We start from the raw sequence: 20,161 nt of genomic DNA, 5'->3' as shown, positions 1-20,161 counted from the left end.
TAACAGCAAGGAACGGTCAGCAGGTTGAATTCTCAACATATTGCAAGTCAATACTTTCATTTATACAGGATAGACTGGGGATCTATAGTCTAGGATGTTTGTCAAATTTGTGCTCGTGTAAATGTAAACCATACATTCATTTTTGTTTGATTCGAATGGCATCGAAAGTGACATTATTTGATTGTCTTTTGCTAATGAAATATTCTTTTGGAAATTAATGATCTTATTGTTGCTTTTGTATAGTTTATCATTCCATGTGTTATTTCGTCGTCGCGTCACTCTAGCCTTGCTAGTACAAAATGGGAGTTTTTTTTCCTTCTTTTTATGCTGTGTAGAGATCCTAAAGACATGAGAAAATAAAAATTATACAAGGCCTTAATATCATTGATGAAATGTTGAGTCCCGATTCTGTAGCTAGGCAATTGAATGATCAAATTTCTCTAGCAAAGGCATTTCTTGTCATATCTAAAGGAAGCAACAACCTCCAATTTGCGTGGGAACTTAGTGCCCAAATCCGCAACTCACAAATCCTTCTCTCAAAAGTTGCTTTACGAAGAATACCTTTAACAACAAGGGAATCAGAAACTGCAATTCGTGATATGGCACTGTTGTTCTTCCAAGCCCAACAACTCCACTATGACAGTGCAACCATGATCATGAGACTGAAAGGGAAGATCCAAGATCTTGAAGAACAAATGAATTCTATTAATGAGAAGCGTTCAAAGTATGGACAAATAGCTGCTGAAGAAGTTCCTAAGAGTTTGTATTGCCTTGGTGTCTGTTAACCACCGAATGGTTCAAGAACTCAAATTTAAAGAAAAAACTTGAGGAGAGAAGGCAAACTGCTATAAAACTCCAAGATAATAACCTCTATCATTTCTGCATCTTCTCTGACAACGTCCTCGCAACTTCAGTCGTGGTAAATTCAACAGCATGTAAGTGTTCCACCTCATAACTGATGAGATAAATTTTGTGTGGTTCACTACGAACAGTTTCCATGGAGTAACAGTAGATGTTCAAAGATAGAAAACTTAGCTGGTTGAATGCTTCTTATGTTGCCGTTCTTAAGTGTAGGTTCAGGAACATTACAAAACCCGAAAAATCTCAACACTAAAAAGATAAAGATCGAAGAGAGAAATCAAAAATTACAGAGAGACGCTCAATAACTCGAAAGAAGCTACTAGAATAATCAAAAGTACAAACCCTAGAGGTATTTTGCCTATTTATATGAAAGAAGCTCGAAAGTTCAATCCAACAGCCCTTACCTTGCCACGTGTCGAAGATCCAATGAAGTTGTTATTTGAAACTGAAAAAAAATGCGTTTTGTCAAGTTGGTTTTCCTCCCTTCCAGATTCTTCTATTTATTGGGTCATCAATCCGGGTCTTGGGTTGGGCCTTTCAACTTGGGCTGCTTTGGAAATAAATGGATTGGACTTCACAAAAACAGCAACCCAATTTTACAATCTACACCTTTGCTGTCTTTTGTGCCTTCTCTTATGTTGATTCAAACTTAACACTTTATTTTATTTGCTCTTTTTACCTATAGAAAAACAAAATTAGTATTCTTCAAGATTAATTAATCTTAAAGAATCAACAAACTTACTCATAGAGATTACCTTGGTTCCGGCATCTGCAGGATTTACCTTAGTAGGAATTTTGACCAAACTAATATCACCCCTATTAATAATATCTCTAATAAAATGGAACTTTACATCTATATACTTGGATCTATCATGCAAAATAGGATTGTTACTTAAGAAAATTGCACTTTGGTTATCAGAACACAGCTCCACCTGATTTTCTATAAGACCTAATTCACCAAGTAACCCCTTCAACCATAATTTCTCTTTTACTGCCTCAGTTGCAACAATATATTCAGCTTCGGTTGAAGATAATGCAACCAGTTTTTGAAGTTGGGATTTCCAGCTAATGCATGTATCATTAATAACATAAAAATAGACTGTTGTGGATTTCCTATTATCTGGATTTCTAGCAAAATCAGAGTCCACATAACCCTTTAATGTAAGTCCATTTTTATTAGTTTTAAACATTAGACCTAACTGACTTGTTCCTTTCAGATATTTAACCAAATTTTTCATGCATTGCCAATACAATTCACATGGGTTACTCATAAATCTGCTCAACACACTCACAACATAAGCAATATTAGGCCTAGAGCATACCATAACATACATTACAGATCCAACATCATTAGAATACGGAACATTCATCATCCTTTTATGTTCTTCTTCAATTTTAGGCTATTGATCAACAGATAATTTCATACCAGCAGATAAAGGCAAGCTAACAGGCTTAGATTCATGAAGTGAAAATTTTTTTACAACCTTATCAACATAAGATTTTTGTGTTAGAAACAACTTTCCATTTATTCTATCTCTTTTTATTTCCATGCCCAAAATCTTTCTACCTGGTCCTAAATCATTCATTTCAAATTCAGATTTTAGTTTTCTTTAATTAAGTTAAGTGAAACAGAATTATGACCAGCAAGGAGCATATCATCGACATACAAAAACAGATAGAAAAAATTAGATTCACCTTCTTTCTTATAATAGAAACAGGGATCATATTCTGATTTTTTGAAGTTCAAACCTTGTATAAAAGAGTTAAATTTTTTATACCACTACCTAGGAGCTTGTTTTAAGCCATACAAGGATTTCTTTGAGAGACACACTAAGTTTTCCTTTCCTTCAACTTCAAACCCTCTTGGTTAAGTCATATGTATGGTTTCATCTAAAGAACCATACAAGAAGGCAATTTTCACATCGAGTTGTTCTAACTCCAAGTCAAATTGTGTCACTATAGCAAGTAGGACTCTAATGGATGTATATTTAACAACCGATGAAAAGATTTTGGTGTAATCTATCCCTTCCCTTTGATTAAAGCATTTAGCTACAAGTCTTGCCTTAAACCTTTTATCACTAGCCTTAGTCTCACCCTCTTTGATCTTATAAACCCATTTATAGTCAATCAATTTACAATCTTTGGATTTTTCAACTAAAGTCCAAGTTTGATTTTTAAAGAGTGAGTTTATTTCATATTTCATCGCAGCAATCCACTTAGGGGATTCTTTGGAAGAAATAGCCTCTTCATAAGAGGCAGGTTCTATGTCAAACAGATCAGATTCAGACTGATCAGATGCAAAATCAGCATATTGATACCTGGAAAGAGGTCTTATTTGCCTTCTTTCTCTGTCCCTAGCAAGCTGGTAGTCCTGCAGGTCATGTGCAGGCTCCAGGTGCTGTTCATTTTTAAAAATTTTAGCATCTATAATGATCTGTGGTTCTACTTGAGGTGGCTCCACCTCAAACTGAGCCTGGTCATTAGTATTTTGGCTATCAAAATTAATTTCTGTGATAATAAAGTTATCCTTTCCCAATTTTTCACCAAATTTGTCACTAAGACAAGGAAAGTCATCTTCATTAAAGATTACAGATCTACTTATTATCACTTTATAGCCTCTCACATCTCTTAACCACAATCTATAGCTTTTAACACCTTCTCCATATCCTAAGAACACACCCTTCAACGATCTAGGGTCCAGTTTTGACTCAGTGTGATGTGCATAAGCTGCACATCCAAAAGTTCTTAGGTATGAATAATCTGGTATTGAACCAAACCAAATTTGTTCGGGAATTTTGTTATTTAGAGAGCTGGAAGGACATCTATTGATAAGATAACATGCTATTTTTATAGCCTCACCCCAAAAAAATTTTGGAAGGCCAGAACTGATTAACATACATCTAGTCCTTTCAAGAATTGTTCTATTTAACCTCTCAGTAACCCCATTCTGTTGTGGGGTATAGCTCACAGTTTTATGTCTCATTGTCCCTTATTTACTGCAATATTGATCAAGTTCAGTATTGCAAAATTCAAGCCCATTGTCAGTTCTTAAAATTTTTATCTTTTTACCAGTCTGATTTTCAATCAATACATTTCATTCTTTGAAAATTGCAAAAGTAACAGACTTAGATTTTAATACGAAAATCCATGTTTTCCTTGAATAGTCATCAGTTGTAAGAAGATAATATCTGTAACTAAATACAGTAGGAACAGGTGCAGGTCCAGATTTATGTATGTATTCAAGGACATCTTGGGATTTGTGCAGCCTTGCCTTAAAAGGCAGTCTGACTTGTTTTCCCATTATACAGTGTTGACAAAAAGTTAATTTTTGAACACTATCCTTCCCAAATGCCCCTTGATATGATATAGTTTTTAAACCTTTTTCACTTAAATGGCCAAGTCTTTTATGCCATAATTTTGATTTATCGGGATGTGTAACAAAATTTACAGCATTTTTAGGTGAAATTATTTCAGCACCTATTACATAGATTCCATTGAGCTTAGGTAAACTGACAATAAGTTCTTGATCTCTTGTTATATTTGTAGAGCCATTTTTAATACCAATTTGGTAATTTTCATCATCAAGAACTCCTAGGGATATGAGATTTCTTCTAAGTGCTAGTACATATCTAGTATGTTTTAACAACATGTGACGGCCATTTTTAAATTTCAACAGCACATTTCCAATTCTCTTCACTTGGCATGACTCATCATTCCCAAGTTTTACAAATCCTCCATCCAGACTACAAAAGTCTGAAATGCATCCAATATTGGGTGTCATATGAAAGGAACAACTTGGATCTAGGACCGAGTCCTAATCAGTATTTTCCAAATAGAGGCACATAGGCAACTCTAATATTGGCTCCAACTTCTCTATAATTAGCAGCAACTGCTAAAGAAGCATTTTCGGTATTAGACCCATTCTTTTGGTCATTTGCCTTTTTAAAACATTCTTTAGTAAAGTGGCCAATTTTTTCACAGTAAAAACATTTTTCGTTATTGTTGTTGTTCGCTTTTCCTTTTTTTGGTTTCTTGTCTTTTCCTTTGGTGTTAATCCATTGCCTTTTGTTAAAAATTTTATTCTTGTTAAAATTGGAATGACTGAAGTTACTTACACCTTTAACATGTGGTCTTTGATTTGATGACACGCCCTTAACATGGAACACTTTTTTGTGTTCAAATTTTAATTCAAGTTCTTTGTTCAGAAGAGAACTGTGAATTATTTCAACAGTGAGATCACTCCTGCCATACTCTAGAGCATTTCTTATGTATTTATATTTATCTCCTAGAGCATTAAGCATGCCAACTACCTTCTGTTCATCAGAAATTTTCTCTTCACAGTTTATTAAGTCTTGAGTGATCCTATTAAATCTGTCCATATTATCTTCTGTATCAAAATTAGGATCAAACTTAAAACTGAAAAACTGTCTCCAAAGAAAACATTTATTTGGTAAGGATTTAGTGAGGTACTGTTTTTCTAAGGCTGTCCACAATTCTACAACTGTTTTAGTTTCTTCTACTTTCCTAATCACAGAGTCAGATAGGTGCAGAAACATAGTGCTCCAAGCCACTTCATCTTGTTCTATTTTCCTGGTCTCAGACAAACCTTCTGGCAAAGATTCATCAATTGCCTTAGCACACTTTAACTGTAACATAAGTGCTTTCATTTTCTGACGCCAGAGACTAAAGTCTCATTTGACGTCCCAAATTTGGACATTTACCTTAGAGTTCATGGTGTGCAGTAGTGTGAAAATGTTTACAAGTATGATATAACAAATATATCACAGTAGTAATTCAATCAACAGTATATTACAAAGATCACTGTCTAATTATTCCAATTTCAGAGTATGTAGATTATCACACAATCAATATACAGATCACTAAGCGTGCAATAGAGTTCAAACACATAAACTTACGCATAGTAAACTACCAAAGGAGTAACTGCAGTGTGTGTACCTTAGAAGCAATTATTCTTTGGCAGTTCAACACCTGAGGAGATCGATTTGAGTATTAGTACAGTTCATATAGAAAGATGTAGCAATTCAAATATAGAGATATAATTTTGGTGTGTTTTAGTATCCACACACAGTAAAAGAGTTTTAAAATTAGATTTTTTTTTAGAAAATGCAGGTTTCTTGAACCAAAGCCCTAGTCCCCAGAGATTCAAGGGTTCTCTCAGAGAACCCTAGACAGAGGTGGATTTAGGGGAGGTTCAATGGAACCCTAACTTTGAAACACGTTTTTGTTACCAAAAAATTATTACAAGAACTGCAGGTACAAACAATACTCAAGAATTGTCTGATTATTTCACCAAGAAATAGTGTTACCACAACACTGTAGAGTTCACAATATACGCAAAGACTTTGTTTATTTTGAAAAAAAAAAAAAAGTCACCGACAGACTGCAAATTTCACAAAAGACAAAAATCTGTTTATTTCAAAAATCAACACCAACAAGGATAAAAGAACACCAAAAATAACCAAAAAGTTTCGATTTCTTTTCAAAAAATTTGACACCAAACGCGGCAGAATGGAAGAAGCACACTAAACAGTGCTTAAGAAACTTCTGTCTAATGCGAGGAATTTATTTTTTTTAATGAAAAAATGTTGGCAGATCATTTGAGATCTGCAGTTTTCCTTACGGCCGATGACACAAGTTTCAGACCCACGACTAAAGGGGACTGAAAAAATTTATTTCCAACGCTCTGATACCACTGTAGGTTCAGGAACATTACAAAACCAGAAAAACCTCAAAGCTAAAAAGATCAAGATCGAAGAGAGAAATCAAAAATTACAGAGAGAAACTCAATAACTCGAAAGAAGCTGCTAGAATAATCAAAAGTACAAACCCTAGAGATATTTTGCCTATTTATATGAAAGAAGCTCGAAAGTTCAATCCAACAGCCCTTATCTTGCCACGCATTGAAGATCCAATGAAGTTGTTATTTGAAACTGAAAAAAAAAAAAAAAGCATTTTGTTAAGTTGGTTTTCCTCCCTTCCAGGTTCTTCTATTTATTGGGTCATCAATCCGGATCTTGGGTTGGGCCTTTCAACTTGGGCTGCTTTGGAAATAAATGGATTGGATTTCACAAAAAGAGCAACCCAATTTTACAATAAGCAACTTCAAGACTCGGACACCCAAAACTACTATTTTTTTGGTAGTGGTTGTGATAAACGTACTCCACTCAAGTTATGCTTAACCACATCAGGTTCTATATTCCTGAAGTTTTTCCTGCACTGGAGAAAGTTGTTTTCTTGACGATGACGTAGTAGTTCAGAAGGATTTGTCATCTCTGTTCTCCATAGATCTGAATGGAAATGTCAATGGTGCAGTCGAGACATGCAGGGTGATATTTCATAGATACCACACGTACTTGAATTTCTCTCACCCTCTTATTCGTGAACATTTCGACCCTGATGCATGTGGGTGGGCATTTGGGACGAATGTTCTTGACTTGGTCTAGTGGAGGAGAAGGAATGTCACAGGCATCTACCACTATTAGCAGGAAAAGAATGTGGACAGGACCTTATGGAATCTTGGCACCTTGCCTCCAGGATTGTTAACTTTCTACGGATTGACTGAGCCATTAAATCCCTCATGACATGTGTTAGGTCTCGGATACACAGATGTCGATCCTCAGTTGATCAAGAAGGTTGCTGTGCTGCATTATAATGGGAATTTGAAACCGTGGTTAAAGATTGGGATGGAAAAGTATAAACCCCTTTGGGATAAATATGTGGATTATAGTCATCCTCTATTACAGCAGTGCAATGTTCACTAATTTCAACTCAGCATCATATGTGACTCAGTTTTTTATCCAAAATTTTGTATCTGGCAACTCTGCATCATCTGTGGCTCCCCTTTGGACCAAATCCTTCTATGGAGGAACGTCCTCTACTTAATAGATGAAAGGGCAAGTGCTGAAATCATCGGTATTTTTTTCTAATACCGCTCAATTACAATGGAAGTAGCATATTTCACAACTCTTAAGGACAACTTTAATGAGGTGCATTTTTAAGCACAAATTTTGGGTCTTCATTTTGTCTACGATAAATTTAAATAAAAACTAATATCCCTAACCCAATGCGGAAATATTGTCACTGGTATATCATATGATCGTCAAGACATTTTGTATGAAACACATGCTATATAGAGTGTCATCTTCCTCTCTTAGGATGTACTTTTTGTACTTCAAAATCAAAACACGACGTATAGATATCTTGGTTCCGGTATTTGGTGATATTAACCTCAGTTCTCCTAACATTATTCATATTCTCAATCAATTATTTTGATGTGGCTATCCATTTAGATTTTCAGAAACTCGTCTTGGTTCAGGATATGTTCCATGATCTTTAAATCACAAGATTATGTTGCCTCTCAACACATTGTGAAACCGTGTGAGGTAACTGCCCCATGTCATGTCATGTGCAGTGAGACAATCAACCTCTTCATATTCAACATATCTTTCATTATATAAAATATATTATTCAGTATGTATTTATGTGCATATTACTATAAATCATTCTGCTGTAGTCTCACCCTATCACCTACAGCAGTAGCTTATAATGGTGGACCAAAACATTACAAGTAAAACATGATCGATTGCCCTGTAGTACATTAGTGAGTACGATTTCTTACCGGTTAGTAACATGTAACATTTGATAAAAAGATTTATATGTTTATCGAGAAATTCTTTTTAACTGTTGGGAAAACACCTCCCAAAGATTGGATAGAATTTAACAAGTAAGATGTTGTTCTTCTTGGGTATAAATTCAAAGCAATTTTTCTTTCTTGGGGATTAACTTGAGGCTTGTTCAATTAATCCAAATCCATTGTTCTTCGTATATATTGAAAAATCATTTCTTCACCAATTTCTTATCTTTGAAGTGGTTTGGGATTATTCACATTGCAAGTTTGTTTGATCTTGGGCAATCTTTGGGAGGTATTTTCCCAACAATTTGGTATCAGAGCTTCTTCTTAAATCAGGGTGGTTAAGCTTCGATTTTTGGTGGGTGGCTTAAACTTTGTTGTGCACACAAGGTGTTTGTGAAAATTTTCAAGTGAACTTTGTTGGTTTATTTCCGGTAAACAAGTAGATAAATCATGTCTACTAGAGGAACGGTGAAGATAGGGAAGTATGAGATAGAGAAATTCAATGGGAAGAATGATTTCTCATATTGGAGAATGCAAATGAAAAATTTGTTAATTTCTCAAAAGTTGCACAAGGCATTGGTGGGAAAGGAGAAGAAGCATATAGATATGTCTAACGAGGATTGGGAAGAGCTAGATCTTGAGGCACGAGCGTCTATCATTCTATGTCTTGAAAGAGATGTTGCTTTCTTGGTTGATGGTGTGGAAAAGGCGGCGGAGGTGTGGACAAAGTTGGAGACGAACTTCATGATGAAGACTCTAACTAATTGGATCTATTTGAAGTCCAAATTGTATACTTGCAAGATGGATGAAGGTACACCAATCCGGGAGTACGTCAACGAGTTTGATAGGTGCATATCGAACTTGAAGGACATTGATGTGAAAGTAGACAATGAGGATCAAGCACTTCTACTACTTCTTTCATTGCCCAAGTCTTACGAGAACCTAGTACAAATATTGATGCTTGTGGGTGATAAACTTGTGATGGAGGACACTAGAACGTCACTTCTGACTGATGATCTTCGAAAGATTGCAACTAGTGGCATGTCTACCATTGGTAACAAGGAGCAAGCTCAATGATTGTTTGTAAGAGGTAGAAGCAGTGTGCGACCAAAGGGTAAGGGAGAAAAATCTAGATCGAGTTCTAGACCTCTTGCGGAAATGACTTGTTTCAAATGTGGCGAGGTTGGGCATTTCAAGGCAAATTGTACTAACAAAAGGGGTTGGAAGAAGAACAATAAGAACAACAACAACGGGAAGGTGCAAGTCAAGCAAGAGGTTAGCTATGCCTCGGAAGGAGGGGAAAGCGATGAGTGCTACACCATCGCTTGTAATGAAGAAATCTCCGGTAAGTGGATTCTTGATTCTGGATGCTCTTACCATATGTGTCCAAATAGGAAGTGGTTTACTACCTATAGAAGCATTGATGGTGGAACCATGTTGATGGGTAATAACCATTCTTGTAAAATGGTGGGGCTCGGTTCAATTAGAATCAAGATGTTTGATGGAGTGGTTAGAACATTGATGGATGTTAGACATGTTCCTGATTTGCGGAAGAACCTTATCTCTGTTGGTGCTTTAGACTCCGGTAGTTGCAAGATTGTAACATGGAATGGAGTAAAGAAGGTTGTTCGTGGTTCTTTGATTATGATGAAGGGTATTCGTGAAGGAAATCTCTACGCTCTTCAGGGTACTACAGTTACAGAAGATGTAGCGGTTGGAACAAGTGGAAGTGGTGGAGACCCATGTGAGTGCACCCGGCTATGGCATAGGAAGTTTGGGCATATGTCTGAAAAGGGGCTAGATCTGCTAGTCAAGAAAGGTTTGCTAAAGAACTTGAAGAAGCCTTGCATGGATTTTTGCGAGCATTGTGTGTATGGTAAAGCACACCGAGTTCAGTTATAGCCAAGCAAATATAGAAGCAGAGGTATTCTAGACTATGTGCACACGGATGTATGGGATCCGGCTTCTATCACTTCCAAAGGCGGTTCCAGGTATTTTGTTATATTTGTTGATGATTATTCTAGATATGCTTGGATTTATTTTTTGAAGTATAAGAATGAGGTATTCGACACTTTCAAGAAGTGGAAAGCAATGGTTGAGAACAGAACAGGAAAGAAATTGAAGACACTGCGATCTAATAACGGTACTGAGTATACAGATGGTGCTTTCAAGGAGTTCTGTGGTAAGGAAGGCATTGCGAGACATTGGACAGTTAGGAATACACCGCAACAGAATGGGGTCGCAGAAAGACTGAATCACACATTTCGAGAGAAATCGATGTGTATGCGATCCTATGCTGGTTTGGGCAGAGAATGGTGGGCAGAGTCGGTTGCAAATACTTGCTACATAGTGAACCGGTCTCCACATTCAAGATTAGATGGAGATGTACCTTATAGGGTATTGACAGGAGAACATGCAGATTATAAGAAACTCAGAATATTCGGATGCACAGCCTACTAACACGTCAACGAGGGAAAGCTTGATGCGAGGGCCAAGAAGGCTATATTCTTGGGGTATGCAGCAGGTGTAAAAGGCTATCGCTTATGGTGTGTAGAGGATTCTAAGTTTATAATCAGCAGAGATGTTACTTTTGATGAGAACTCCATGATAGCTTCGTTGAAAGTTACAGTGCCCGGTGGTGATGATGTTGAGACTACAAAGTCTCAAGTTGTTGACATATAACCTAAAGATCAACTTGGTTCTAGTCGTGTCCAAGAGGAGCATCATGCAAACACTCAAGATGAGAGTGATGATGAGCTTGAACAAGAGGCGATTCAGCAAGAGAATGTACAGGCACAGCAACAACAACAGCTTGCAGATAATTTGGCTTCCTCAAGGCCACGACGCACTTACAAGCAAGTTCTAAAGTTGGGGTCAGACGAGCCTTTGAGGCACTATGGGTAGACAAATTTGGTTGAGTATGCACTCTCGGTGGAGGATGATGAGCCTGCCACTTTCAAGGAAACTATTTTAAACAACAATAGTGAGAGTTGGTTGGCAGCAATGGAAGAAGAGATGGAATCACTTTACAAGAACCAAAAAGAAAGAGGATCATACCAAGCTCGGTGGTACAAGATTCAAAGCAAGGTTAGTGGCTAAGGGGTTTGCACAAAGAGAGGGAGTTGATTACAATGAGATCTTTTCTCTGGTGGTCAAGCATACTTCCATTCGGGTGCTATTGAGTATTGTTGCTCATCATGATCTTGAGTTGGAACAACTCGATGTCAAAACCGCCTTCTTGCACAGGAACTTGGATGAGGAAATCTATATGCATCAACCTGAGGGCTACAAGGTTGAGGATAAAGAACGTCAGGTATGTCACTTGAGAAAATCACTATATGGATTGAAGCAATCTCCTCGGCAGTGGTACAAGCGATTTGACTCCTTCATGCTAAAGCATGGTTTCTCCAGGAGTGAGTATGACTGTTGTGTTTATATTCAAAAACTTCGGGGAGGTAACTATATCTATCTTATTTTGTATGTGGATGACATGCTTATCGCTTCGAAAAGTAAGGTGGAGATAGATAGGTTGAAATCTCAACTTGATAAAGAGTTTGAGATGAAAGATATGGGGGCTGCTAGGAAAATACTGGGTATGGAGATTAGAAGAGAAAGGACGAACCGGCGAATGTTCTTGAGTCAGAAAGGCTACATTGAGCGGGTTATTGCTAGGTTCAGGTTGCAAGGTGCAAAGTCGGTGGTGACTCCATTGGCTCCACATTTCAGGCTCTCTGGTAAATAATCTCCTACTACAACGGAAGAAAAGGTACGCATGGATCGTGTACCTTATGCTAGTGCAGTTGGCAGTTTGATGTATGACATGGTGTGTACACGCCCAGATATTTCACAGGCGGTTAGTGTGGTCAGTAGATTCATGGCGAATCCGGGAAAATCACACTGGAAAGCTGTGAAGTGGATCCTGAGGTACTTAAAAGGTACCGCGGATACGGGTTTATGTTTTGGTGGAGATGCATGTCATATAAGAGGGTTTGTGGACTCGGATTATGCAGGTGATCTAGATAGACGACGATCTACTACTGGATATGTGTTTTGCATACATGGTGCCCCAGTTAGTTGGCGATCGATGTTACAGGCTACAGTAGCCCTTTTTACTACAGAGGTCGAGTATATGGCCATGGCAGAGGGAGTGAAGGAAGCATTGTGGTTGTGGGCTCTTCTAGATGATTTGGGGATTGAGCAGGATTGTGTGGACTTGTGGTGTGACAGCCAGAGTGCGATTCACTTGGCTAAGAATCAGGTTCATCATGCTCGAACCAAGCATATCGACGTCGGGTATCATTTTGTGTGTGATGTCATAGAGGAAGGTGATATTACTCTCTTGAAGGTACACACAAATGAGAACCCAGCAAACATGTTAACCAAAGTAGTAACATGTAGCAAGTTTCAGCATTGCTTGGACTTGCTTCACATTAGTCCGTGTTGATATGCCCAAGTGGGCATGGCCCGTCGGGACGGGGTTGAAATGAGGTGAAGAGTATATGAAGGTGGAGGTGAATTACGGAGGCTTGATCCCGAGTTTTGGGTACGTAGGCAACCATGGTTTGAATGATGCAGCCGAGTTTGGCGCCTGCTGCTTCTTCTTGTGTTCGTCTAAAATTTGATGTCTATCCAATGATGTACGAGGTGGAGAATTGTAAGAAAAAGGGAGGCAGGCATGAAACTTGGCGCCATGGCGCCCAACTCAGCTATTTATATAGCTGTTTTTCCCCCTTCATTAAGATCCGATTTTTTGAGAGAGAAAAATAGAGAAAGTTTGGATAGAATTTAACAAGTAAGAGGTTGTTCTTCTTGGGTACAAATTCAAAGCAATTTTTCTTTATTGGGGATTAACTTGAGACTTGTTCAAGTAATCCAAATCCATTGTTCTTCGTATATATTGAAAAATCATTTCTTCACCAATTTCTTATCTTTGAAGTGGTTTGGGATTATTCACATTGCAAGTTTGTTTGATCTTGGGCAATCTTTGGGGGGTGTTTTCCCAACATTAACCTATCAATATTGATGTGCAGATGCATATCGCATATGTTGTTTTAACATGCATATCGCATATGTTGTTTTAACTCAAGGCCAAGAATTTAAATATAAATGTGTGCTTAATATTTGATGGTGGGTTTCTTGACCCTCAGTCAATCTATGTTGTGTGAAATCGTGAAGAGCAAAAAAGGGAAATCAGCCAGCCAGCCATTGTACCGTATTCTCCTCTCTTATCGCTCCTCCTTAGGTAACTGGCACTTATTTTCTCTTATAGTTATTGTAAATTTATATACAGAATTTGAATCGTGTTAACTCTTTTAATGAAGATTTAGCTTTTGTCACCTTTTCTTCTTCCCCCAATACCTACAGTCTTTGAATGCCAAAAGAGCAGGGAGAGAAGGAAAGTTTGAGACAAAGGTATATCCCACGCCACCGTCGCCCGGGAATTAAAATTTGTACTAAAAGGACGGCAAAAATGAACGATCTTTTCTCAAATTCGTTTAAAAAATTCCAAGACCTGAAGGATCAGGTTCAAATGAATGACCTTGAAGCTGGTGGAAAAGAGTCTGTTAATCTCAATAGATTTTTCGACGATGTAGAGAATGTGAAAAAGGACATGAGCGATGTAGAGAAACTCTACAAGAGGCTACAAGAATCAAATGAAGAAAGCAAAATCGTTCATAATGCTAAAACCATGAAAGAATTGCGATCCAAAATGGATTCTGATGTAGCCCAGGTTCTTAAACGGGTTAAGATTATCAAAGGAAAGCTTGAAGCACTTGAACGTTCCAATGCAGCTCAAAGGAAGATCCCAGGTTGCGGTCCAGGTTCCTCTGCTGATCGAACAAGGACTTCTGTAGTTAGCGGATTAGGCAAAAAACTGAAAGACATGATGGATGATTTTCAGGGTTTGAGGGCAAGGATGAATGCAGAATACAAAGAGACCGTTGGCAGGAGATATTTCACCGTAACCGGGGAAAAAGCGAACGAAGATATGATCGAGAATTTGATATCGAGTGGGGAAAGCGAAACATTCCTTCAGAAGGCTATTCAAGAGCAAGGGCGTGGCCAGATTCTTGATACGATTTCAGAAATTCAAGAAAGACATGATGCTGTGAAGGAGATTGAGAAGAATTTGATTGAACTTCATCAGATTTTCTTAGACATGGCTGCACTTGTTGAAGCACAAGGGCAGCAATTGAATGATATCGAAAGCCATGTGGCGCATGCGAGCTCTTTTGTTAGGCGAGGCACCGAGAATTTGCAGGAAGCTAAAGAGTACCAGAAAAGCTCGAGAAAATGCACTTGTATTGCTATTATTCTCATCATAGCGGCCATTCTCCTCCTCCTTTTCCCAATTTGGTCACAATTTTTGCTTCATCTGTAGAAAAATTCAAGTTTCGAGAGAGACAGAAAAACTTGCTGGCATTTCAGAAATCAAGATCTTTTCGAATGTATTGTTGCCTCTCGCAAGAGTTTTCAACTTCTTTTTGACATTATCATCGATTAGGGGACATTGTAGACATTTTTATATTTTTGAGTTTTCGTTCTTAGCATCAGATTTTCAGTGACTCGTTTGAAATATGTCTAATTCTTATCACCTGATGTTATATTTTCTGCCTGTACCTTCCAAATGTATTATTTTCTCGTTTGTAATTTACATCGTGCAGTCAGCCTCTGCCTCATTTTTTTGTTTCCTTCAGGCTCATTATCGAGGGCGAGGCCGCGAGGGCATGCCCATATTATCCTCTGACGACTATTATACTTGGTCGACATATACTAAGGTGACATTCATTTTGACCCTTGATTTGAATAAATGTATTTCAAATCAAGGATCAAAATGCATGCTACTCATCATCTTTCAAACAATCTGTAAAGAACGCTATTCAAGCAACAAAATCGAGGAAAAATGGAGCTTTCGTACCTTTATAGGTCTAAGGATCTGCCCATCGGAGAAAGAATGAACAGGAGCTCAAATTTTTCATGAAGCAGTTATCGTCATTTTCGAGAATGCTAAGACTATGTTTGAGTTCCCTTTTTTTTTTCTTTTTTTTTTCAAAACTCATTTTTAACCACGCATTTTTCCAAAAGTTAATTTTACACAAAAATTTAATTTTTTCCCCCCCTTTTTAGCTTCTTATTCTCAAAAAAATCACTTTTCCAAAATCTTTCTTTTTCCCAAACAATGGGGCTCAAACAGGGCCTAATAAGGTTTACAAAAGAAACAAAAAATGTATGTCAATTTTTTTGTGTATCTTTTTAGCTGTGAAATGAATAGGACTCTCGACTATCAAGGATTAGGGCGTTAACTGTCTATCAACCCTTATGTAGTCGATATCTTATTCATTTTAGGTTGTATCAACTTTATAACAACTATATATTTAACATGCGTATTTGTCCCCCAGACACGGTGTACCCGTTTTGGTTTTTATTTTTATTTTTAGTATCGGTAGAAACAATTAAAGAACTCCATTATAATTTTTCCCAAAACATTTGCATCTAACAATTTTGTTGTGACATATGTTACGACTATTTCCCTTTCATATTTCTTAAAAGAAATGGCGAACTTGTTTGGTAATCAATATTGGAATAAATTAAAAGTAACATTCATAAAAATACAAATATTGTGCAATAAAATTGCCAAACAAACACAAAAGTATAGCAAATAGTTCATGTATCAATTCCTTGAAAAGTAAATTCAAATTCTATATTTTATACAAGATAAAAAGAATTAAAATATAAATTAGGTAAAGTGGAGAGAACTGCCCCATTAGCATGTGAAGCAAATTCTGTTTGTTTTTTGTCGTTTGGCTTGTGAATTTTGCTTCCTAATCCTAATGGACGTAGTGACTAGCTTTAGGATCGTTGGGCGGTTGGAAGATTCCAACTTCCAGAGCAAGTCAATTTTGAGGACAAGTTTTCCGTGCACTGGACATATAGATTACCAAATCAGTTGAAACGCAGATGTGAATGCATGCTATGAAAGATAGGATCGAGTTTTTACATCAACCTTCTACTCAACATCCTTTTGTGAGTCCACGATCACTACAGGAAATGAGCCTAGGTTATGGAGACACCCTACTTTATTAACATGCATCTGAAGTGATCATTGAAAGAAATATAAACCTGGTCTCTGCTGAGAAGGCCAACTTTAGATACAAATCAAATGCTAGACTATAAAAAAAATACATATGTTAATAACACCAAAGGGGTATTAAATGAATAAAATTAGGATATTGATGGAATATAATGATGAAATAAAGTCGCTTTAAAGTTTCCTTTAAATCGAGACACGGGAGACTACTATAAAGAAGTTTTTGGGTATTGGTCATTGAAATAACAAGAAGTTGTAATCTCGTATTGTTCCTCAGTAGTTAAGTGGTGGAATGGTTGGCTGTTAAACAATAGGTTGTAGGTTCAGATCTTATTTGAAAAGAATTGATTCATTCTGAACTAATGAATTAAAAATAAAGAGGCTTACTTGGATATACTTGGATAATCTATCGAGTTTCCATGGCAACGTCCCTATGGAGGGTTAATTACATGAATGGTTACTGAACTTTGTCATATGTTACTACTTAATAACTAAACTTCAAAATATATCTCAATGATCATTAAACTTCGTCAAATGTTACTACTTCATGACTGAACTTAAAAATGTATCTTAATGATCACTAAACAATGGACCGCATTACATATCCATCAATTAAATGGAAAAACCTATTTAGTTCAACAAATGATGTCGACTTGAGTGATGGATGGGTAACACGATACATAGTTCAGTGACCATTGTGATACATTTTTTAGTTTAGTTATGAAGTAGTAATACTTGGCGAAATTTAGTGACCATTGAGATATATTTTTAAGTTCGATTATTAAGTAGTAATAATTTCTTTTTTCCTCAAATCGACCTTTGTGAAAGAAGAAACAAAGAAAATGAAGGGAAAATAGTTTTATTTTTATTCGATATATAGTCTCCATCACGATAAAAAGTATGTCTGATTTTTAGATCAACTTGTATCAGTTAACAGTATTTCGAACTTCGTATAAAAAGAGTGAAAGGGAATAGCATGAACACTGAAACAAAATGACGGAGAAAAAATAAAAATAAAATATAAAAATGTTCGAATTAGTGTCAATGTACCAATCTATTAGTCACGTCAACGCCGTTTATTGAAATTAACGGATTTTTCCATTTGAGTGATAATACGGTGCATAGCTTAGTGATCATTGAGATACATTTTTAAGTTCAGTTATGAAGTAGTAACACTTAGCGAATTTAGTGATTATTGAAATACATTTTCAAGTTCAATTATTAAGTAGTAACATATGGCAAAGTATAATAACCATTCATGTAATTAACCCCCTATGGAAGTGTGCCACTTTAAAAAAAAAAAATCATTTTTTTTTTCCTATTTGACTCTATTTTTATTTATTTATCTATTTCGTGTCAGTTTGCTTAATGTTCAAATTTCAAAACAAATCGTGCTGCCATTTTACTATTTGCTTGTACCATTTGCATTAATGTTTGTTTGTGAAGCCACACCTTTACTTTACTCTGTTCCAGTGTTTCTAACAATGTGTGCCCATCTACTATTTCTTTCATTAATTTTATTTCCCTAGTTTGTCTTCTCTTCTCAAGCACAAACCCACTTCCTCATTGGAATGTATGAGTACCTGAATCCCACATCGAAAGTATGGACTTCCTTTATGTTGTTTATATAGGTTTGAATTCTCCAACCTCAATAACTAACTTTTGGGGTCTGACTCTTCCAAATTCTATAACAATGGTATCAGAGCAGTTACAATCCTTGGATGTCTCTCGATTGGATAGCATAATGGAAGAAATTAATAGGATGCATGATCTACTAATTTCAATGATGACTGAATTGAGCTTAAATCAGCCTCTAAAGGGGAACAATAGGAGGAATTGGAAGAGGAGAGTATTGTCCCACCAAGTGATACTACATCTGAAGCAGTTTCTACTGAATGACTACTGGATTCATTAACAATATACATCATAATCCTATCAAATCTGAGAGCCAGACTGATATAATCGCAATTAATATAAATGAAGATGGTAACAGAAAATACAGCAAGAGCCAGTGAGTGCTAGAGAGTTTGTAGATGCTGAAGGGGGAAAATGAGACGTGTCCGAAAAGCTTAGAGTCCGTGGCATTAGACTCTCAAGAAGGAAAAACTTCAGATCCTAATGTAATAGTAGAGGATAGAGGGAAAAACTTTGTGGTAAGTTGGATCCTGAAGTGGTCAAACATAAAGTTTATACTCAAAATGAAAGAAATGAAAAAGTGGATTCCCTTGTTGAGGTAAAAAGGGATGCTGATTGTGCCAAAGATATAAATGGTGAAAGTGATCACAAGTCGATTAAGGTATGTAAATCTGAGAATGATCAGGAAAATATTCATTTTCTTTCTGCAAATATATCGGAAGTATATAATCCAATTGAAGATTTCAAAGATCATACATATATTCAGCGTAAGCTTCCTCTGGACCTGAGCTCTGCCGAAATAACAAGACCTATAGAAGCTGTCGATGAAGGTAATATTGAGGACAAGAGTTTGAGTGCCCATTGAGTGCCCATTCAGTTAAGCCAGTTGGAAGCATGCCTAGACCTTCTATAGCTTTGAGTGATTCCGGTGCTGTGAAAGATAATCTTAAAGTCAAAGTTGATACATCCACATTAACTGCAGCAAGAGGGAGAGTTGAAACTTGTGGAAGTCCGAGAAGGTGTTTATTCAAAATCAAACCCCAATAATGTAAACAAGTCTTTTGCATCTAATCATGATCAAACTCTCGTAGAAGACAACAAACATTATGATGAAAAAATATAGCAGTATGCTTTTGGATATAGAGAATTCAGCTTCATCAGTCTCCATTTTCATTTCTTGGAGTATACAACCAGAATTGGATGGGATTTCTGGGTTGACCAAGAAGATTGTCACTAATGAGGCACATGTCATCTTGCACTACTTGCTTAATCCAAGGATGGTGAAGAGAATGAGGCAAGTTGAGAGGATGCTAACTTCGTATAAAGAAGATTCCAAATTTAAACAATTTAATTACAGTACGAAAACCTGGAACCGATTGGAATCAGTCCAAACTGAAACGAACTTGAACGATTTCATAATTAAATTTGGAACCGACGATTTTAATTACTAAATACCCGAAAATTTTCGGTCCTGTTCGATTTTCGTTAGAATCGAACCGAACTAGACTATATCCAGCCCTAATTCTCCACCAGGAGCATATCTAACGTTAATATTTCCTATATTAGCAACTAAAAATGGTTCAGTAGTGAATTAAGTTAGAGAACTTTTGTCGTTTATAAATTATTTTGTTCTGTAGGCGAAAAAAGACAATGATGAAGTCTGTACAAAAATTACTATGATGCCAAAAGGAGACGTAAGTATTTTAGTCTTCCTTCTTTCTATTAGACTACTTTTGCTTGCTTTTTAAATTTTTGGGAATCCATTTTAAATTAAAGTTTTTTTTTTTTTTTTTTTTCATTTGGTTTTGTTTTACATGAAAATTGTCAATTAAAAGGAAATAATTTTTTACAATAATTCTTAGAATTTGTTACTATTGCCCAAAAAAAAAAAAGAAAAAGCAAACAACCAAGAAAACCAATTC

General features: G+C 36.5%; 1 protein-coding gene and 1 pseudogene across 1 annotated transcript; both read left to right on the top strand.

Annotated features, from left to right (window-relative positions):
- Nucleotides 1-339: 339 nt before the first annotated feature.
- Nucleotides 340-7,975, top strand: LOC111386998 (annotated as a pseudogene).
- A 5,848-nt stretch (nucleotides 7,976-13,823) lies between these two features.
- On the top strand, nucleotides 13,824-15,110 carry LOC111386980 (syntaxin-124-like). The gene has a single exon (XM_023011483.1). It carries the CDS (start codon nucleotides 13,887-13,889, stop codon nucleotides 14,895-14,897), a length of 1,011 nt encoding a protein of 336 aa, XP_022867251.1. The 5' UTR covers nucleotides 13,824-13,886; the 3' UTR covers nucleotides 14,898-15,110.
- Nucleotides 15,111-20,161: the final 5,051 nt, after the last annotated feature.

Source organism: Olea europaea, unplaced genomic scaffold (genome assembly GCF_002742605.1).
Source record: "Olea europaea var. sylvestris unplaced genomic scaffold, O_europaea_v1 scaffold383, whole genome shotgun sequence".
NCBI classification, from domain to species: domain Eukaryota; kingdom Viridiplantae; phylum Streptophyta; class Magnoliopsida; order Lamiales; family Oleaceae; genus Olea; species Olea europaea.
Note: the sequence above shows the minus strand (reverse complement) of the source record. Positions and strands in the feature narration are given on the sequence as shown.